This window comes from Sus scrofa, chromosome 9, assembly GCF_054392235.1.
Source record: "Sus scrofa isolate SSC_HxYL_T2T_F1_AM1 chromosome 9, Sscrofa_HxYL_maternal_Yorkshire_Landrace_v2.0, whole genome shotgun sequence".
Classification (NCBI taxonomy): Eukaryota; Metazoa; Chordata; class Mammalia; order Artiodactyla; family Suidae; genus Sus; species Sus scrofa.
Window position 1 is genome coordinate 25,307,579 of NC_139391.1, and position 22,827 is coordinate 25,330,405.

At 43.7% G+C, this 22,827-nt stretch overlaps 1 protein-coding gene across 7 annotated transcripts in view; it reads left to right on the plus strand.

Annotated features, from left to right (window-relative positions):
* FAT3 (FAT atypical cadherin 3) overlaps nucleotides 1–22,827 on the plus strand; it is a 706,846-nt gene that overhangs the window by 484,566 nt on the left and 199,453 nt on the right. For all 7 annotated transcript variants that reach the window (XM_084975652.1, XM_084975655.1, XM_084975649.1 and 4 more), the window contains exon 4: nucleotides 11,950–12,011. In XM_084975652.1, coding sequence (XP_084831778.1) covers nucleotides 11,950–12,011 — 62 coding nt within the window. The remainder of the gene's footprint in view (nucleotides 1–11,949; nucleotides 12,012–22,827) is intronic.

Sequence of the window (22,827 nt, forward strand, 5' to 3'; positions counted from 1 at the left end):
AGACAGTGTTTTTGCCTAAGAAACTGAGTAAACAAGATTACAAAATGAAACTGATAAGCAATGCTTGGAGCTCGGCTATCAGGGCTGCTAGCAAGGACATAAGGTTTGTAGTTGCTACAAGATTACAAGAGGGGTGATATGGGCCCAGCAAAGCTGCTGTCAGGCACAGTAGCTGCCTCCTCAGGTGTGGGGGGGGCGTTGGTTCTCTAGTTAAAACTCTTACTTCAGCATCACTGCCAACGCCTGGTTTTGCCTCTGATGCAAGGATCCTGGGGGCCAGAGGAGCTAGGAAAGGTTGTAACAATATAAGAAAGTGTGTCAGTGTGAAGACGCCAAACTGTGACACCAAACTGTACCGAGGTATCAGGGAAAGACACAGGCCTGTCTCAGATCTAAGGCCAAAACAGGCCTGGCCACCATAGTTCAGTCCTTTTCTGTGACTGAACCAAGTAAAATGACCAAGGAAGTACCAAGTGCTTCATTTTACTGGTCTTTGAATTATTTTGTATTATAAAATTGCGTGTTGTAGATTGAGGGAAAACTAGACTATTTAGATAAGCCAGGAAAGCTAATTATCATAACCTCATCACCCAGAGATAACAACTGTGTATACAGTGATTCTTAACCCTGGTGGAATATTACAACCACATGGAGATTTTTAAAAATCCCTATGCCAAGGCATCTACCCATACCAAATAATTTAGAAATGCCTGCTAGTGGGACCCTGGCATCAGTATTTTTAAAAACTCCCCAAGTGATTCTAGTGTACAGCCAAGTGTGCACAGGATTGGTCTAGAGCCAGGCTTTCCACAATTTAGTATACATACAAATCACTGACTTCTGAAAGGAGCTTGCAGTTCTGCATTTCTAACTTAGCTCCCAGGAGATGCTGATGCTGCTAATCCATGTCACACTTTGAGAAGTAAGAACATAGACTCTCCTCTCAAAGTTTAGCAATGCGTGGATGAAGGATTTCTTATGAATAAGCCTTTGAACAAGTTATTTAAACTGTGACCATTGGTTTTCTTATCTTTCAGATGATAGGGTAAGAAGTAGAAATTTTATAATTCGTGTTGCCCAAATGAGGGGAATTTCAAGATTGGAAGGAAACAAGATTAGACCATTGGACACGTTTGATGCTCCAGGCATCATTCTTGGAACTAATAATAAGAGTAACATTTTTGAGCATTTATTGTGTGCCAGGAACCAAGCTAAGCATTTAAAATTGATTATTTAATTTAATAAGCCTCATTTTACTTAAAGAAGCTAAGTAACTCACTGAAGAACAGGCAGTTGCCTCAGTCTGGTACTGGAATGTGAAGCAAAGCAGTCTGATGCCAGAGCCTGGATACTGGTTACATGTTGATGTACTACTGGTTAATGGTACATGATGTTGGTAAATAATCCTTAGGCTAGATCATCTTTAAAACTCATCCTTATCACATAATTTAGATTTCCAGCCACTTCTTCCTTATTTTGATCATCCAGTATTCAGATTCTGTAAAAAAAAAAAAAAAAAAAAAAAAAAAAATCTTGGCAGAAAGAAAGGGGGAGATGTGTGCCATATTGCACATCCAAGCACACACATCAGTGGTATGTTAATGGCCTCATTTCATACGACATCCCTAATATTGGTTCACCATCTGCAGCTTCGTTTCTCTGAAGAAATCCAATATGGCATTCAAGGTTTCACTAAATCGCCTAGAGACTTCTTCAGGTGCATAAATACTTCTTCATCTAGGCTGAATCAGAAGGCAGAGCTGGAGGGCTGTTTGATTGGGAGGGAGACAGCCATGAGGATTGGCAATGAGGCGAGGAATTGAGGGAAGAACAGATGGGACTGGTAAGTATCCAGGTATTCTGGCAAAATGAGACTTGTACACAGCATCTCTGGTCGTAAGTGTATGTGTGTGTGTGCATACATGGGTGTGTATAGCAGGACCACCTGGTACAAGAGAGAATTATTCGGAGGAGGTGGCCTTTGGAAATAGTCTCCACCATACAGCTTCGACAGTCCTTCTCTACATTCTTCTCAACATTTCTTCTGGTGAGCCGCTCTCTTATCCTTCACTCTGATGACAAGTTGCCTTGACCCAGACCCCCTAATTGATCTCGTATGTAAGGGGTGGTACATTGAGGGAGCTGGGTTTGCCTGTATCTCAGAACTCTCCCTCCAGGCTGTGGACAAGTCCATCTGTCGACTAGGCCTGAAGTGAAGGTGCAAAGCATGTGCCAGCATCAACATTTTTCTTTGCCCACCTTTGCTACCAGTAGCAGCCACAGAATCCTCTGTCCAAAGGAGAAAGTGTTTCTGGCAGAAGAGCACTGACTAAGATTTCCCCGCTGCTCAGGCAGAATTGGGAAGTGCCATCCATCGGCTTGCAAAGAAAAACAAGAGAAACTCACCTGCCACAGAAAACCAACAGCTACAACCATGCTTCTGACCCACAGAATCTTCATACTTTGGTTTAAAATGCACCCACACGTACACAGTTTTAAAGCTTCTATAAGCATCTTGGAAATCACTATGTGCTTTAGAAAGAAGTCCAAGTTGCAGGCTTAAAGCTCCATTGGTGACTTCCCCTGTCAGATGTTCTATAGAAATTCAGTAGCAGCACTGTGCACTCAATTGAGCATCTCCAAATCTTTCAGTCAGGAAACAGCCCTTACTTAAGAAGCATGACTAATGGGGCCCATTTCCAAAATCCTTTTTTAAACCCCCCTCATTACTAATATTTTATATATGGTGTGTGTGTATGTATGCATATATGTATGTGTGTATATATATATGTATATATATGTGTGTATATGTGTGTGTGTATTTTTCTTTTCAAAGAAACATATAGCCTAAACACACATTATTTAGTCTTCTTTTAAGCAAACCTAATACATGTCTTCACCTCAACTTTAATTTTTCCTATAATCCTGAAATTTGTGTTTCCTGTGTCCATTTCATTCTGTCCAAATTCAGTATACAGCCTTATGTTCATATCTAAATATTATAGGGAATATTTTAAGGCTTCCTACTGGGCTGACATGAGAGAAACAGAGGGTTTTTTTTTTTTTACTGAGTCCAAGTTCTTACGGCTCACCTTATGACAGGCCAATAAATGAGATGAGTTTGGGGGGCAGGAAATGATTTTATTTGGAAAACCAGCAGCCCAAGAAGATGGTGGACTAGAGAACCATCTTACCTGAGTCAGGAATCAGGCTTTTATCCTAAAAGGGGAAGGGGTGTGGCTGGTTTTTGTAAACTACTTGGTGCAGAGATCCTTTGTTCTTGCAGCTGTAGGCAGAGGCTTAGTCACAACATTCCTATAAAGGGACAGCAAGACAATTGTTATTTTCTGTTCTGCAACTTTTTATCTCTATATGAAAGGGAAAAATGTTACACTTTTAAAAGTCAGAGGCTTGAGAAGGGGCTGTCATGTATATTTTAGGCTATAGGCAACATTCTTTTACAAAGGCTCAGAGCCCTGGAGCTAAAGGAATAGATCCAATATGGAGTCAGGTTTGGTCTTCTGTTACATTTCTAGAAGTAGAATCTTGTGGGAGAGACAATAAACATGAGAATAACTACAGGGGCTTGTTTGTTTTATGCTACTTAAAAACATGCATGCATGGTTAATTGATGTCTTTATTTTGCTCCTTTTGGGAAATAAGTATATGGTTAAGTGTTGATTTTGTAGATAAATAAGAACCAGGACACAGCACCTCTTGCTCCTGCCTGGGGGACCCACCCAGGTCCTGCACAGCTGGCCTCAGTTCCATCAAGAAGAAAGTGGTGTCAGGTGAGAGAGCAGGAAAGGCAGAAGGAAGAATGTTTGCCTTTAATGTTTCTGTATCACTAGATTCTCCACACTCAAAGAAACGTTAGGGCATGCCTGGATGAGGAAACAGATCTAGAAAAGAATGATGCGGTTGCTCTAATCTCATAACCAGTTATTGACAGAGCAGAAACTGGGACCCAGGGCTCCTGGCTCCTGTGTGGGTGGCTGTGCCACGGCTCTGCATCCTTGTCTGCTAGGAAGAGTCAAGAAGCTTCCCTGAGTTTGAATCATGGCTCACTCAAGAGTGACCTGGGGCACTCAGTTCCCTCCTCTAAACAGAGTTCTCATTTCTCTGAACTCTTATGTGAACTATGTAGTACAGTGTTTGGCACATAGTACTCAGCAAACGTTGGGTGCTGCTATTTGCCCACCTTTCTCCATACCCTACATGGAAACCAGGATGTGGGAGAACGTGGAATAGGCACAAAGCTCCTGTGTTTAACATGAAAGATTAAGATCTTTAACCAGTTGCCGAAAATGTTTTAAAAATAAATTAAAAAAAAAATAAAAGGCGATCATGAAGTAGATGCAAACTATTACATTTAGAATGGATAAGCAATGAGGCCCCGCTGTAGAGCACAGAGAACTCTATCCAATCACTTGTGACAGAACATGAGAGAAGATAATATGAGGAAAAGTGTATATATGTATGTATAACTGGGTCACTTCGCTGTACAGGACAAATTGACAGAATGTTGTAAATCAACTGTAATAAACATTTTGAAAGAAAGCAGATAACCAGGAACTGTTCTAATGACCTCCAACTATTGCCATGAAAGAGGGTGGCCAAAAATTGGGAAAACATTACAATTATTCAAAGGAAGGAAGCAGGCATTCAGATAACTTTAACTCCCAGGCTTTGGAGCTATTAAGAAAATTGTATAAAACAACATTGAGAATTCTGGGAGACTGCCTCTGTGTCATCCTTATTCAAACAAGTTTTGCTTGATACCTTCAATGCATCAGGTTCTATATTAAATGCCAGGGACATGAGATGAATAAGATCTATTTTACTACCCTTTTGCTCATTTTCTGGAGAAGACTGACTCTACCAAATAATTAGAGCCAAATATTGAGTGCTGTACAAGTAGTATTTTTATATTCAACAAATGTAAGAGGCCCTGATCTAGGCTCCTGAGCTCAGCTGGTGAACTGCCCAAAGCCTTCCTGAAACTGTGTGGTCTAGAGAGAGATGCAGCCAAGAGGTGAGTTACAAGCAAAATGCTAGAGGGAAGGCTTTGCAGAGATGGTGGCGTCTGAACTATCTGGAAGGGATAGGGAATGGGTTGACCAGATAGCAGGAGTAGACATGGAAAAATAGTAAGCAGAGGTAATGGGATATGAAAAAAAAGAGTAAGCGCTAATGTAGCTTACAAGGCTGATGTTCCCGTTGTATTTGTCATACCAAACTCAGCTCCCAACAGTCTTGGAAAATTATGCTGATACAGCCAAGACCTACACTGCTTCAAGTAGCACTTAAAGGAAATGTCAATGTCATGGCAATAGATGACACAGCTGCGACCCAGGACACCCACAGGGAGAACAGGCAGGGAAAAGATGTCATGCTTACAAGTATCACTTCTCCGACCATAACTACTTAGAACATTTTGAGTTCTTTTTTGAACAGGCAGCCACATTTTCATTTTCATGCTCAGACTGTTTCTCAAAAAGGTCGTTAGATTTTCCCCCATTTCCACAACAACAACAAAAAAAAATCAAAAGCAGCTCTTTTTAAAGTAATTGCATGGTTCCAGCCATATGCTTCCCCCCCCTTACTAAGTATCATTCACTTAGGACTGGCGTAATTCCCCTCCTAAATTGGAGGTTTGCATATGTAATTATATCAAATGATGTGTTTGTTTATATCTCCAAACCACATTCAAATGCTTGTCTGTGATTTAACTTTGAAATTCAATTTCATCATGTCGGTCCCCAATTTACTGCGCCCAATGGGTCTACAGTTACATGTGTGATGTACACGCCTCTCTCTTGCAGAGATTACATGATGAGGTTCCCGTCTGCAGGGATGAATCAGAGCAGTTGAAGAGGGAGGTTTCTCTGTTTCAGTGTCTGCCCTGTTCTAAGGCCCACCTGCATTCGGCTACAACAAAGATGCAGCTTTTAGCAATTTTGACAATTCCCCTGGATGCTGAGGGATGGCTCGCCTTATTCCTATCTGACTGTAAAACACACTATGCTGCTAAGGCTCCATAGCTCGTGCTAAGTACGTACTTTAGAAGGAAGAAGGCTTTTACTTCTTCTTGGTTTAACTGGCTCTGTCTTGGCAACAAGGCTTATTGTCAGTGCAAAGAACTACTAGTTGTGCCTCTAACCCAAAATGTTCTGTTCATCATTCTTATGTCTCAGATTTCCTCATGGACAAACCTGATGGCAGTATTCATTCCAACCCCTCTTCCTGCCAGATTCCTAAACTCATTCATTTAATCATTCATTCAGACTTTTTGTTGTTGTTTTGGTTTGGTTATTTGTTGTTGTTGTTTGCTTTTTAGGGCTGTACCTGCAGTATATGGAAGTTCCCAGGCTAGGGGTCGAATCAGAGCTGCCGCTGCTGAACTACACCACAGCCACAGCGAAATCAGATCCGAGCCTTGTCTGCAGCCTACACTACAGCTCATGTCAGTACTGGATCCTTAGCCCACTGAGCGAGGCCAGGAGTCCAACCCATATCCTCATGGATGCTAGTCAAGTTTGTAACCCCCTAAGCATGATGGGAACTCCCTCATTCAATTAAGTATTTTTTAATTGTCTTTTTATTGAAGTATAGTTGCTGTTCAATTTTATAGAAGTTCAGGTATACAATATAGTGATTCTCAAGAAGTATTGGGAGTTGCCATCATGGTGCAGTGGTTAACGAATCCGACTAGGAACCATGAGGTTGTGGGTTTGATCCCTGGCCTTGCTCAGTGGGTTAAGGATCCGGCGTTGCCTGAGCTGTGGTGTAGGTTGCAGACACGGCTCGGATCCCGTGTTGCTGTGGCTCTGGCGTAGGCCAGTGGCTACAGCTCTGATTCGACCTCTGGCCTGGGAACCTCCATATGCTGCAGGTGCAGCCTTGGAAAAGGCAAAAAAAAAAAAAAAAGAAAAAAAAATTTTGTAAGGTTTTACTTAATTTGTAGTCATAAAATACTGCCTATATTTCCCATGTCGTATAGTAGAGCCTTATAGTTTGTTTTCTACCAAAGAGTCGCCTACCCCTGTATTACCCTCCCCCTTCCCTCTCCCCACTGGTAACCACTGCTTTGTTCTCTGTACCTGCGAGTCTGCTTCTTTTTTGTGATTTTCACTTTAGATTCCACATAGGGGTGATACTGTGCAGTATTAGTCTTTCTCTGTCTGACTTATCTCACTTAGTCATTCAGTCATTTAAGTATTCTTACAGGTCTGTCTCCTCCAAACATAAACGACTTGTTAAAATCTAAAAAAAGCCGAATTTAAGATTCCCCCACTGATTTTGAAAGAGCTTTACTGATATATACTTTACTTGCAATAACCATCACCTTTTAAAGTATACCATTCAGTAGTTTTCAGAATACTTACAGAACTGTACAACTGTCACCACAGTCTATACTTTGAGAGCATTTTCATCAGCCCCTGAAGAAACCCTGTACCCTCAGAAGCTGCACCTTGTCTCTTTCCGCACCTCCATCCCACTTCCTGTGGATTTTCACTTTTGACTTAGATTTTGTTCTCTGCCTCTGACTTTCGATCCGTGGGAATACAGGTGATAGAAATCCAGAGAACTGAGACATGCAGAGGTTTCCTTGTCTTTCCTCCAGGAACTAGAACGGCCTGGCTTTCTCACAGCTCCAGATTCACTGTTGTGTGTGAGTCCTTTCAGACTTTTCAGGAAGTCTGCCTGGCTTGGCTGATAAATATGTGAAAAGCATGTCCTGGGGACAGTGTGCAAATGGAAGGGAGCCTCGCTGCTCTTCCACCTCCACGTGGGCATTGTGAAAAGAAGTGGCTTTCCTGAAGAATAGCCCTCGGGATAATCAGAGAGGAAGCTGACCTCTTTCCTGTGCATTGTCACACCGCAAGGGGCCGTGGCTGCATGACCCTGGCGGGGAGACCTGAAATGACATGAGAACCCACAGGGGGACAGAGGGCAAAAGGGCTCCTGGTCTTTTGTGCCTGGAAGAGCAGCAGGAAAATAAGAGCAGAAGCTGACAGCCCTTTCACACGTTTATAGCCTCCATATAACAAGTATTTTTCATTCGCATGGTGACCTCTAACAGAAAATGCCCCCTGAAGAGGGGGCAAGGGCCCTGAAAGCCTCCTGCTCCCTTTCGAGAACACAGTTACTTCTCACTTGGAAAGAGCCTCTGTGACAGATGACCTTGTGGGACAGCATGGCCTGAAAGTGAAGACATCCCATTTATGTGTCAGACGTTCCCTGGCGAGACGTGCTGACCCTGAGTAGATGTGACTCAGAGAGCAGGCTCCTCTTTATTCCTCCTTTATCACCTCGTCCGCCAGTGCATTCACACATCTCCATCTCGCCCTTGATCGCCATCGTGTGCACGCACGCGCGCGCGCACACACACACACACACACACACACACACACGCACAGCCCAAAGTCTGATCTGAATACCATCGCCGCTCAGTGTGTTTCATTCTTTGATGGGCAGAAAAATTTGTGTCAATAAAAGTCATAGGAGTTCCCGTTGTGGCTCAGTGGTTAGCAAATCCGACTAGGAACCATGAGGTTGTGGGTTCGATCCCTGGCCTTGCTAAGTGGGTTAAGGGTCCAGCATTGCCGTGAGCTGTGGTATAGGTTGCAGATGTGGCTCCGATCCCGCGTTGCTGTGCCTCTGGTGTAGGCTGGTGGCCACAGTTCCTATTCGACCCCTAGCCTGGGAACCTCCATATGCCGCAGGAATGGCCCTAGAAAAGGCAAAAATAAAAAATAAAAAAAAATAATAGAACTTCCATATGACCCTGCAATCCCACTCTTGGGCATCTATCCGGACAAAGCTCTACTTAAAAGAGACACATGCACCCGCATGTTCATTGCAGCACTATTCACAATAGCCAGGACGTGGAAACAACCCAAATGTCCATCGACAGATGACTGGATTCGGAAGATGTGGTATATATACACAATGGAATACTACTCAGCCATAAAAAAGGATGACATCATGCCATTTGCAGCAACATGGATGGAACTAGAGAATCTCATCCTGAGTGAAATGAGCCAGAAAAACAAAGACAAATACCATATGATATCACTTATAACTGGAATCTAATATCCAGCACAAATGAACATCTCCTCAGAAAAGAAAATCATGGACTTGGAGAAGAGACTTGCGGTTGCCTGATGGGAGGGGGAGGGAGTGGGAGGGATCGGGAGCTTGGGCTTATCAGACACAACTTAGAATAGATTTACAAGGAGATCCTGCTGAATAGCATTGAGAACTATGTCTAGATACTCATGTTGCAACAGAAGAAAGGGTGGGGGAAAAACTGTAATTGCAATGTATACATGTAAGGATAACCTGACCCCCTTGCTATACAGTGGGAAAATAAAAAAAAAATAAAAATAAAAAAATAAAAGTCATAGTGAGATTCAACATGAGACAATGGAATTGCAGAAGACCCTCTCTTAGAATCAGAAGACAATTTCCAGGACTTACCCTGAGAGAGTCAGGTGGAGGCTACTCAGGATCTATGGTTTTTGAGCTTCCCAAGAGGTTCTCATGGGCAGCTGGGGAAGGGAAGTTGCCGATTCTCTCCCCTGAAAGTCTTAATAGCAGTCCTCTCTCCGTCACCTCTAACGTCTTTATATCCGGAGATGCCCAGAACGGTGCCATTTGCGGAGAGGAACTCAGAAAGTGGTTCTAAATGAAAAACTAAGGCACGCGCCCTCCCCCCACCCACAGATGCTCTCCCCACACACAACAATACCTTCCTAAACAAACACATGCCAAGTCTGTCTGTGGCAAAACAGAAGGTTAGAATATGAGTCATCCATCTCTTCTAAAGCTACTTCTGTTAACTGATTACTAAAAATGTTGTTTATATTAGGCCAGGGGCTTAGGTGGGTGCTCAGGCTTCTGAAGCCAAAGGCAGGCACCCAAAAGTCACTCTGTCAACCTCTCTCATGGGAAAATACAGACGTGTAAGCAAAAGATTGCAGTAAAGGGCAAGAGATGGTACCGTGGTGGGGTATACTCCTTCTGTTGGAATATATCAGCTGGACCTCTAACCCTGGGAGAGAGAGTTCCCCTCTCTAACATCCGAGCTAAATTTGAAAAATCTGTGGATGAAGCAGTAAGGTGGGGCACATTCCAGAAACTGTAGCAGGAAGAGGGGGACCTTTTCTTGGGCTTGGTGTGGGCTCTTGTCTAACACTCAGAAGTGAATTATCCGAGGAGACACACTTGCTGACAAGGCAAAAAACTTAATTGGGAAGGGGTGCCCAGGTGGAGGGCAGCAGAGTAAGGGAACCCAGGAGAACTGCTCTGCTGTGTGGCTTGCAGTCTCAGGTTTTATGGGAATGGGGTTGGTTTCCAGGTTGTCTCTGGCCAATCATCTTGCTTGGCCCATATTTGGTCTGACTCAGGGTCCTTCCTGGTGCCAGGTACCTCTCTCAGCCATGATGGATTCCAGCACCAAGGGTTCTGGGAGGTTGGTCTCCTCTCTCCTGTTGGCCCCTCCTGAATTCTCCCAGTTAGTTTTGGGGCAGAAGCATGTTCCTTATTGGAGCCTCTTGTGGTGAGACAACTCATGCAAGCAGTTATTATTGTGCCTGGCCAGGGTGGGTACTGTCAGTCAGTGATTCCTTGATAGACGTGTTCGTGGGAAGGCAGATCTCCGTGCAATGGAACATAGGTCCCCCCCACTCCATGGGGAGTGTGGACAGATGTGAGTGGTGGCGGGGAGTGGGGTCAGCTCGTAAACAGCTATGCTGTCCCCTGTGGGATTTTAGTTGGAAGGCCATGTAGCCTTTTCTTGGATTTCTCTAAAATCATGTACTTCTACCTACCACCTCTGTGTAGAACAAAATCACGAGTGCCTCAGCAGATCTCGATAAAATACCTTTTCCATATTTCATGTACCTCAGCATAGTTGGGAGTGAGCCTTTCAAGCCATTTCTCTCTTCTTTCCTCTCCATCAGCTTGTGCCCCATCCAGTCTCTTGTCTTCAGGGACATTGTAGAATCAAGAAATGAAACACGGGAGTTCCCTGGTGGTTCAGCTGGTTAAGGATCCAGCAGTGTTACTGCTGTGGTGCCAGGAACTTCCACATGCCACAGTGTGGCCAAAGGAAATTTTTTGATAAAATTTAAAAAAAAAAAAAAAAGAAATGGGAGGTAAATTTGACACCCTAATTGCCATTTGACAATGACCATAATAAAACCCACAAAGGACAAATTGGTGCAATAAGCTGGGTGGCCTGGAAGGTTTCGTCTCCTCCTTCCCTTTTGTTCTCCTTCCCTTTTCTTTGTTTTTAAACTCAAAGGAGTGACTCATTTATGAGAAATGCCATTCAGAGAAAAGATAGGTATTTCCCACGTGGAGCTGATTTTATGTAAAGATATAAACAAGTAAAACAAAGTAAGGTCTTCTATGTATGATGTATTCAATTTGAGGTATTAATTATATGTACAAGTCGTTGTTATAGAAATAACCTTCTTTGCCAAGTGTCACCTAAAACTCATAGAAGGATAAACAAAGTTAAATAAGAAAGTGCCATTTCATAGCCTGAATCTAATCCCATCAACCACCTATTAATTGTTCAAGAAGTCTAAAATCTTTAATGAGGTTCCTGCGGTAGAATTTCAGTCATATGCAAACGAATCGTTGAAATTCCTCCTTATCAGAAAAAAAACAACAGTTCTTTAGGGAGGTTTTCCATCCCCAAAGTGATTATACCTCAAACTGTGCTAAACAGAAGCCAGAAACAGAGTTTTCAGGTTTTCTCTGTAAATTTTACGTTGTTCCAAGACCAACCCTGAGACCATCCGCGTGCCACCGAGGATTGGCGAGTTACTGTTCCCGCCGCTTTTGCTTCTCCTGTAACTGGACTTGTTTCCCACACGCGGTGAGCTGCTTGCCCCAGATATTTAAAAGTCAAATATTCTCATTTCCACACAGGTCTGATTACAACAACTTCACGGAAACTGGATCGAGAACAGCAGGCAGAGCATTTTCTGGAGGTAAGTGCCTGGAGGGAGGCGGCATTCATCACCCTGACTTTCCCTCAACTGCTTTCACCTTCCACAGGAGCGCGAACCTGAACGTATGTGAACAGTGGGTTGCAAAATGAAGCTATTTCTCTCGGGCAGATGGGTGGTGGAGTTGGAGGTTTCTGCGGGTTCCTCTGAATACACTCTTGTGCCTGGAGAGTAGATGGCGGGGCCTTTGCCTTTCCTGAAAGCGAGCAGGTGTATCATCTCTGCCTTGACTTGCGGCCCCCTTGTCGATAATCGGAAAAGAAAATTCAGGAGCAGAGCCCTGTGAGCCATCCTGGCCTCGGAGGTAAAAAAGAGAGAGAGCCAAACGCTGCAGTTAAAGCAAAGTCCATCTTTGCTGAAGAAGTGTGCTGCTCTGCTCCTCGTTTCTTTTCTGGGGAGACGGCAGAGCAAGAGAAAGCTGCCAGGTGATTCACTGCGGGAGAGGGCTGTTTCTGAAACCATAAAACGTGCTCCTATAATTCATTAAGACAGAAACAGCAGCAATACACACTATAAGAGGAGGGGGAAAAAACCTCCATAAGGCACGGGATGAGAAAATAGATGTGAAAGAGGCTTATGGAACATTCTTTCCCTACATATCGAGTATCTTTATTGGGAAGCTTGAAGCCAGGGTAGTTCCTATGATGCTGTGATTTATAGTGTGACAGTCTGATATGGACTGGATGACGGTGCTGAGAAGGTAGAGCTTTGTTATATTGTGTTCATGCTGCTAAAATGATCTGTTAGACCCAAGAGCCACTCACTAGAATCCACAGGTCCTACACACACACACACCCTCCAGTTTCTTCGGATCTTCTTTTTTTTTTTTGTCTTTTTGTCTTTTGGGGGCCGCACCTGAGGCATATAGAGGTTCCCAGGCCAGGGGTCAAATCGGAGCTGTAGCTGCCGGCCTACAACACAGCCACAGAAGCAACGCAGGATCCAAGCTGCGTCTGCGACCTACACCATGGCTCATGGCAATGCTGGATCCTTAACCCACTGAGTGAGGCCGCATCCTCATAGATACTAGTCGGCTTCATTAACCTCTGAGCCACGACGGAAACTCCCTGATCTTCTCCTTTAAGGCCGTTCACCAGGAATGATTTATTTAAACACTGGACTGGGTATCTGTGCCTTGGGTTCTGAGCCTTCCCTGTCATGATTAGCTTGGAGCCTTGGAAGCTGTTTAATTGCCCTGGGCCTCGGTTTCCCCTCCTGTAAAATGTGGCAAATAATTGCTATTCCATATACCTCAAAGGACCACTATTAGGATCAAACCTGATATTTTATATCAAAGCATTCTTAAAACTCTTACAGCATTACACATAATAAAGATTATTATTATATTCCAGCCCTGTTTTAGTCCTTTTAAAGCATTGCTATCTATCATCATATAAAGATGAAAGACTGCAGGCTGCCAAAAAATAGTTATTATAATTCTTTTTTCCCAATCATCCTAGTGGGCTACAGCACATACCGGGTCCAGAATCAGAATTCTCTTGCCAGAATAATAACACCTCATATTATATTCATGGGCTCCTTTCCTTTGTGGCAGAGTCCCGGCCTCCTGGAGAGACGATGTTCTCAGCTAGTTGAACCCATTACCTCCCAGCAGGGAAAAGGGAGGGTTTCTCATTAGCTGGGGAATCTGCCTGAGATCACTTACTGCTTTGTCCCCAGAAAGGTGGTGTCCAGGGGGGATGGAGAAGGCTTCTGGGTGCAAAACGGGGGAGAGGCTGCAGAGTGTGACTCAAAAGATAGAAGAGTGGTTTTTCCAGGCACTTGAATTCACCTCCCCAAACTAATCTTTAGCAGCTTTCACATCCTTAACAGACCTACATGAATGCTAACTGACCAAACATGTTTGGGCCTTTGGATTATCACAGGTACTCAGTAAAAGTGTAGTTAGAATCGTCATGGTTTTAATTATTACCATATGGTGTCACAAGACCTGACCTCTTCCTAAGGATTCGGCTTCATCGCCACACTCCAAGACAGACAGTAGCTCCAGGCTGCTGCCAGGCAGAATTACCCACAGGCAGCAACCCCTGGGCTCTGCCAGCCCCGGGGGGACTGTGCTACGTCCCAGGGATGCAGGAAGGTCAGGAAGGATGGGGAGACGATGATCGATGAAGAGATGCCATCACTTCCGACACAGGCTCTCGGAGGCCACTCAAAGAAGGTTCCAGGATAGTGCCTAAAAGCGAGGAGGTGGAAGGCGACGTTCAGCCGATTGGTTAGGAGGGCCTCTTTGAGGAGGTGACATTAGGTGACATGAAGCCAAGATTCTGTTGGGGAAATAGAACCAAGGCCAGTATGATTAAGGGTATAAAGGTTAGAGGGCAGTAGGGCTGGTGGATCAAGTTGGAGAAAGCACACAGGGTTGCAGTAAGGATTCTTGAGTTTTCTCCTAAGTGTTGTAGAAAACCATTGGGGGGCGGGGAGGGGAGGCTGATGGGATTGGCAGGGTGAGAGATGGCTGGACGCTTTGCTGGGCAGAGATGGGCTGGGGAAGGGCTTCAGTAGCAGGGAGGCCAGGACTGGGAACAGGGGTCAGGTGGGGGCTAATACAGGGACCCAGGTGAGAGATGATGGTGATTTAGATGAAAGTCTAATAAAAATCCCATCATGATTCTGGCTAACACACAACAGATGGTTTTCCGAAGTTTCCCGAATAGAGATTTAAGAACCTGCAGGTCATCTGAATTACGCTAATTTGCCTTCCAGTTCTGCCCACCTGCCAGGATTCTCCATCATAGGTGCTCTTTTCTTTGGTAAACTATCCTGCTAAAGTTTTCAAAAAGCAGTTGAATCTCTATCTCCTTCTCTCTTTCACTCTGTCTCTCTTCTTCTTTTTCTCTCATACACATTCTTGCTCTCACTCTCTAATTTGTACAAATCTCAGCCGCATTGTTGTATACACACACACACACACACACACACACACATATACACATTCCTGTGGACACTTGAATGACATTCATTTCTTTTTTTTTCTGAATGGATCAAAAATATTGTTTTAACTCAGCCCTCCAAAAAAAAAAAAAAAGGTGAGTAAAGTAATATCATTCAGAATGCAGAATAGAGTTCTCTGCTATACACACATTTTTGTAACTGCTGATACATTATGAGAGTTGTGACTGCTGGGTGTGGGTAATTAACCTCCTGGAGAGCCTCTAATTACCAAGATAACCCTATAGTCCTCTTAAACTCATATTAACCTTCTGGCTCAAATTCATATCTCTCCTTCCCAATAAAATAAAATGGACTCTTCTTGAGCAGATCCATTTAGAAGCCAACCTGGCAGGTACACTTCTGAATAGGTAACCAGGAGGACATGAATGATTTGTTTACAGTTTGCTGTCCCCAGGATAGAAGGCACTTTAACTGTATACTGCTGCTATTCTGCCTGTACATTAATTTTAGATATTTAGCTTGACTTTGTATGTGCTGTAAGGGTTTTGGAGTTTGTAGAACATTTGCCTTAAATCTGTGACTATAAGAAGAGATTGTCATTATCAGAATCTAAGGGGCTTGCTGAAGAAACAAGAGCAGCAAAGGGCTACAGGAAAATTCACAAGTACAGCTTGCACTTCTCTGATGAATTCTACGTGTTGCCTCTTGCCTCATTTGGAAATCTGTTATGTGAAAATATTGGCCTGATCTTCTCTCCCTACCATGAAATGCAAAAATATGAAATTTTTAGCTCATTTATTCAAAGTCATATACATTCCTTGATAGGCAGTTATGATTGCAGTGGAGGGAGAAGGCTAATTCCAGCAAATAGATGCACAAAGTTGAAAATGGATGCATAAACTACGGAGTGAATTAACATTTTAGCTTAGCAGTTGTGACTTTAGCTGTGATCACCTCATTATCAGAGAAGGCAGCTACGAAGTAAGGAAATAAATGCACTAATTCTTTCTTATATGATAATCACTTGTATAGACTATTTCCTGACCAACCAGGTTTAAACTACTTGCTGGCATGAAACTTGATTTATTTATTGAGATAGTGGATGGAAGTGGTGTGGGGAAGCATTCAGGCAGGCCTGGGATTATATATGGGAAGAGAGCTTAGACAGGCGACTAAACCTCTTTGAACCCCCCTTTCCCTCATCTGTAAAGTGGGGATAATGGTTTCTAACATGGGGTTGGTGTAAAGAGCATATGAAATTGTTACTGAGTCCAAGCACATACTGCTCACTGTAAAACAGGCCACTGAATTGAAAGGGGACCAGTCATTAGGGCAAGGACTGCATTAGTGACTGCATTCAGAAAGCCAGAAGACCAAGAAGATGGTGGATGAGTGTCCCAAAGAACCATTGTACCAGAGTTAGAATTCAGGCTTCTTTTATACTAGTAGGGGAGGGGTGTGGTTGGTTGTTGCAAACTTCCTGGAGTTGGAATCCTTTGCTCTTGTAGCTGTCCTGGTAGATCAGGTCACTCAGGTCACCATGTTCCTGTAATTCTCCAACAAGACAAATGTTACTCTCTGTTCTGCAACTTTCTGTCTCTATATGAATGGGAAAGTGTTACACCGGTAAAGGTCACAGCCTTGAGAATGGGCTGTCGTGTCTATTTCAGGCTGTAGACAACATTCTTAGTTTGTAGCAAAAGCAATAAAATACAAAGGTTAAAGTAAAACAGATCTAATACGGAGTCGGATTTGTTCTTTCCTATGACAAAATAACAGGTTGTGTCCAGGATGATGTCTGTTGGACAGTGTGTTCCAGGAACAGTGGCGGGTGTTGTCAGCACCAACTGTCTTCCTCATGTCTCTATTCTGAGCATCTAGTTCAGTATCTGAGAAACGGGTGGGAGGCGGGGCTTCTATAAATGGCGTGTGAATGAATGATTACTCTAAGAGACCTTTATTTTGCCCCTAGATGTGATGGCGGCATTGGGTATTAGTGCATGGGAAAGTGCAAAGGCTTGGAGACAGAAAGAATGGAATATCTGCCTCTTTCCATCTGCTTTGCCAAATTAACTCTCATCCTCCATTTCCTCATTTGTAAAGTGGGATTGCTAATCCCTGCTTCATCAATGAATGACACAGGGCCTGGCAGGTACAGATACTGTTAAACCATTGTTTGTCCCTCCCTCTTTCCCTTCCCTGCTTTCTTTGTCCTCAACAAACACCCTGTCGGTTCCCTTTCTTTTTCAGGACTGGCCCCAGTGTTTGAATAGCTTATAGCAGTTTGATTATTCTTAAAAGATATACCCACTTAAATAATCCTATAGTCCCTGCCTAATTATGTGTGAATCTTTATCTTGCTTGCTAAAAGAATATGATTTTGCTTCTCTTTTCATCTTGAAATGCTTCTCTGTTCAGGGCTGGATGGTTCTGATAAGTTTCCTGAAGAGAACAGAGTATTTTATTTGCAAATCAAAAAAGATGACAAGGCCCAGTAACCAGTATAAAGACATATGATGAGAAATTACATTGTCTGTGTGGGTATAACTTGAAGTAGCCTAGAGAATGTGGTGAGATTTTTATAGCGCAGTTGGTATAAATAACAAAACACATTACAGAGGAATATGCTAGATCTATAGGAATGTAAATTATTTAGTATCTGTGTCTTTTAGCATACTCATCCATCGTCCTCTGTAAGGTGCATCTCCTGTGACTATTTTTTCTTCCTGTCTGAAATTCTCATCCCTTTTTATAGTTTTATTTTCTGAGGGGAAAAAAAAATATTGCTCTTCGGTAAGTTTTTATAACATCTCCTCTTGCCTTAGGATGCAAATTGATTTCTTTAGTGAGTGTGCATCCTTAGTGGTTTCTTCCTTTGGTAAGCATCTGCTTTTGAGATGGTGGTAATTTCTGATGGTGAAAAGTTGCAGGTCTATTTCAGCCCATTAAGCTGTCCCTATTTTGATCCATTTAACTCCAAGTGAAATGGAAGTTTCTCTCCTTAGGCTTTTTTCTTTTTTTTGCCATCCTCAAAAAAAAAAAAAAAAAAAAAAAAAAAAACTTTGCAGGAAGTACCAATAGGCCTCCCCCCCAAAAAAAGAGATGAGTATCTATACACAAAAGCAACACCTGTAGCAAGCACAGGCCTCTGCTGGAGAGTTGGTGGTGACTTCTATATTCTAGAGCTCCCAAGAGAGCCCCAGAACCCTCTCTCCCCATGCTCTACTTCTAGAACTGTGCTTTCTCTAGTCTTAGTTAATGCCAGGCCTGGTGTTGGGCTAGGTACCAAGGTTCTATTATTAGAGTCAATAGGTTTTTCCCACTGGAGGTTTGTTTCTTTGCCTTTCATGCCAAGGTCTGTTTGAGACCACCCTGCCGATTTTTCATGAGCTACTACAGTGAACAGCTGTCTTGGAATCAAGGGGTTGTTTTTCATTCATATCATCCAAACTTCTTCTTGCCCATTATATAGATGCAGAAACTGAGACCTACAAAAGAAAAGATTTGGATTGAGGTCACACAGTCACTTCACAGTGGTGTTTAGTATAGGTCTTCCTCTTTTTATAGAACAGAGATGACCCTAGACATCCATCAGCACAAGAGAGCATGGCAGATTGAATCATCTTTTCCCACTCTTGTTTTCTAAGAGATTAACTCAAGGCTCAGCTCCGCCCACCCTCAAGGATCAGCATGTACATGTAGGCAATGAGGAAGTCTTCTCTTGCACTCTGGCTGTCCTTTCACCGCCCCTGCACTGCTTGCTTCTCAGAGTAGTAGGGCCAGGGTTGAATAGGCGCTCACTCTGCTGCTGGGCCTCTCCCTGGGCTCCAGGACAAAGTCATCTGAGAGGATGCTGTGCCCCTGTTCTGAGTGTCAGCACGGACTCCAGTGGAACAGTGACTGTACACCATGTGTTATGGGCTTGATTGCAGCCCCTTAAAATTCCCCTTAACATCCATATGTTGAAGCCCTAACCCCAGGACCTCAAAGTATGACTCTAATTGGAGTCTCTAAAGAGGTAATTCAATTAAAAGGAGGCCATTTGGGTGAGCCCTAATCCAGTATGAATGATATCTTTACAAGAAGAGGAATGTTGGACACAGACACTCAGAGGGAAGACCGTGAGAAGGCGCTGGGAGAGGACAGCCGTCCACAAGCCAAGGAGAGAGGCCTCAGAAGAAACCCACCCTGCTGACACCTTCACCTCAGACTTCTAGTCTCTGGAACTGGCAGAACATAAATTTCTGTTGTTCAGGCCACTCTGTCTGTGGTCCTCTTGATGACTGTCCTAGCTGACTAACACAGCAGCCCAGACTTCACTTATTGCCTCTCCCTGCCCCTCTGGTCTCACACCCCCTCACAAGGCTGTAAGATGTATCAGACCTTACTAAGTACACTTACTTACAGCATGAAAATACAATTATTGCCGTGTCCCATGCTCCATACAACAAGGGAGGGGTATCTCCAAATTAAACGTCTTCACAGAACACCCCTTGTGCTTCCCCAGGCTCAAGCACTGGCCTTTCTGTGTGCCTGCTTCCTCCACTCTCCTCAGGGAGGGTTTCCAGGCCATCTTTCCCAGAAATCTTCTCTTTCCCCCCAGGGATTGTTCTTGCTCAGAAACAAACCCTTCCCCTTTAGTAGATTGTTCTAAATCATTGTCATTCCTATAAACAGTGCCCCAGGAGGCCAGATGGGGTGGCCTTAGCCACTCCAGTCCAATTATAAAAGAGTATTGGTGGAGTGCCCACTGTGGTGCAACAGGATCGGAGGCATCCTGGGACACAGGTTGCAGCTGCCGCATGGATCTGATCCCTGGCCCAGAACGTCACATGCCTCAGGGCAGCCAAAAAAGAAAAAAAAGAAAGAAAGAAAGAGTATTGGTGGCGGTGGTGTTTGTGTCTGTGTGCCCACATGTGGATAGGAGATAAGAGCAGGGGTTGCCATTCCAGTTCCCGCAAAGCAGTTTGTGTGGGGCCTTAGGAACCATCCTTTGTGAGAGCCTCCCCAGCAGTGTGAATTACAAGACATACCACGTTATTTTCCCAACTGACCAAGGAGTCAATATGGAATCAGACACACACAAGCAAATTTTTCAAAGCAAATATCAATTCTGAGAGAGCTTGTTCAAAGCAGAGATTGCAGGATGCTCACAAAGGCTGGACAGGTCATTCAGGGGAGCAGCATGTGCGCTTCGGGGGGTGGAGAAGGGGGCAAGGTGGGGCTCATCTCTTCTAAAGAGGCTCAGCCAGTGGAAGCCAGTTTCATCAGAAAGTCTTATTTTTTCAATAAAAGAAATCAAATCTGCATGCCAACTCTTTCTATATTAAATCTGACACCTCTGTTTTTTTTAACATGGTGTAAGCCAATGAACCCTGGTTTTGCAACATTCGATGTAAGGAAAGATTTCTTTCTTACTTGCCTCATAATATGTAATCCTCTCACAAGGGAAATAATTCACACGTATTGTAGAATGTAGTTAATCTCTTGTCATCTCTTCACCCCACATTTTTTCACAATATGCCCCTTTGGACCCATAAAAAAATAATAAACGAGCTCAGGGTTGAGTCTTAAGAGAGCCTGTTGAGGTTGGAAATGATAGCGTGTGAGGCACTGTCTTCTCTCTCAGCCTCCATCTGAGCCAAAAAAGGGAGGGTTTTCTTTGGGTCCTTGGGCTTCCCAGTGTTGCATGGGCATCGTGTCTGCTTTATCTGCCCCTGGCAGGTCTCCACCTCTTAGCCTTGCTTGTCTGTGCCCCTGCTTAGCCTCCAAGGTCATGATCTGCAGGCAAACACATACATATTTTCGAGGAGAGTTGTTTGAAATGAATCTTTGAGTGATAAATAACCACCTCTAATTTACCTGTTTGTGAAAGGTTGCATTTGTTTTGTTTCCCCTTAAATCTGAAGCCTGATTAGTAGAGCCGACAATAAAGGAAACCTGTACCTTTGGACCTAGGAAGGTCCTTCCAGCCAGTGGCTCAGTCTGGAAATGAGTGGGCTTTTGCACTCTGCTCACTGGTCTGCACAGGCAGATAATTGCTCCCGTGGGGCTCAAGCTTGGGCTGGGCACACTGGATGCAAGGAGCCAAGGCTCTGCTTGTGTTTTCAGTTAGGAATGGTTCCCAATGGGGTGTTGTGCTGCTGCTTCCTTCAAGCCTCCCGGGCAAATGCTGGTTAGGTCCCCATAGGCTGGGAAGAGGATCACGTACCCAAAAGGTCTGGTATCACACAAATGGCGTATCCCTTTTCAGGGAAAAGGTTCAGATTTCTCCCTTCTCTGAACAGTCAGGAGAACTCCCCACAAACCATACAGACTGGCTGCTCCCTAGAGCAGAGATGGCGAATTGACCCTTTCCCCTCTTCTCCCGCTGTGTTGCTTTTCTGGTTTATTTTGTGCAGCACACTCTTGAGCTATGGAATGATCTGTCCAGTCTGATTTCACTGGGGGCCCTTCAGAAACCCCTCCACACCCGTGCCTAATACCCGATGGGTATGACCCTCTTGAGCAACTTGGAGTCTGTCTGTGGGAAAATTAAAAAATGAAATGGCAGCGGGTTCAGAACATGAGATTCCAACTCAAGGGTCTCTGTTAATAAAAAGCAAAACTAGTTCGGCTTGCTTCCTGCATGTTGTAGACAGCTTTATTTAAATAAGCTGTTGTTTCGGGACCTTTCCAGTGACTTGGTTTTGTGGCGTATCAGGGGCTACCAACCTCATCTATTTTGTAGCAAGACTGGTTTCGTGAGATGCTGAAAGTATTATCAGGAGGCTATAGATGACTATAAGAAAGAGAAGTCAGGAGAGCCCTGACTGTCAGGGCCGAAGAAAATAGGTCAGTATCTTGGGGCCAATGCACTTCCTTTAAAATTGGGAAACATGGTTATGTCCCCTTTCTGGATGCATTTTGCACTATTATTCAGTCTAGGTTAGTGAGAAATAAAATACCTCTTTAACAATGTCCTAATTATAATGGTCCTTTTAAAGTTTATATCAAGCAAATCTTGTTACAAATGTAGACAGAGATGGTCACAGCATAGGACTTGGAGAAAGACAGACCTAGCCATGCACTAGCTGCATAACCTTTCTTAACCCATCAAACCTCTGTTTCCCCAACTGCAAAATTAGGCTAATAATAATAATAATAATACCGCCTTTATAGGATTCTGTGAGGATTAGCATGCTGCATACACATTACCCATATTATATGTTTCATATGTGTCAAGTATTTTATGATCAGAAACTTAAAGTTTTTCCTTGTGATTCCTGAAGCAGTCTTCTTGTGGCAGAATCCAGACCTCTTAGTGCACTGTATTACATGTTGTATTTATAGTTTGGCTCATGGTTGTTGAATATATCTATGGCACTTTAACAAGATAGTATCTATACATGTACCTAGAGCAGATCCTGGCACATGGTATGCCCTCAAAGGAGTATTAATGCCTTCATTCCTTTTTGGAAGACGAGCCCAAATTCTCAGCGATTTGTTGGCTTCCATTTGCCAGCATCCATTTAAATGGACTATGACCATTTAAGTTGGGACAGCTCATTCTCCTAAGATAGGCTGAATTAGGAGTCCACCGTGGGTCTGGCCTGGCTATGAAGAAGGTCACTGGGGCTCTCTTGGAGCATTTGTGCCTCTGGCCACCTGCCCCCATGCTGCCCCCTGGATCCTGAATCAGAACTGTGATGGAATCTAAGACAACCTAGCTCAAGTGATAGTGTGGCATTCCCAACAACCCAAGGAGCCAATAAAGTAATTTTTCTTGAGACTAGCCTGGGACAGATAGCTAATTTCTCCAGTCTCTCTAGGCTTACCCAGTCTCATCACTAACTTCCAAAGTTGCCCCAGAATTTTAACCTAGGGAAAAGCCTTAAACGTT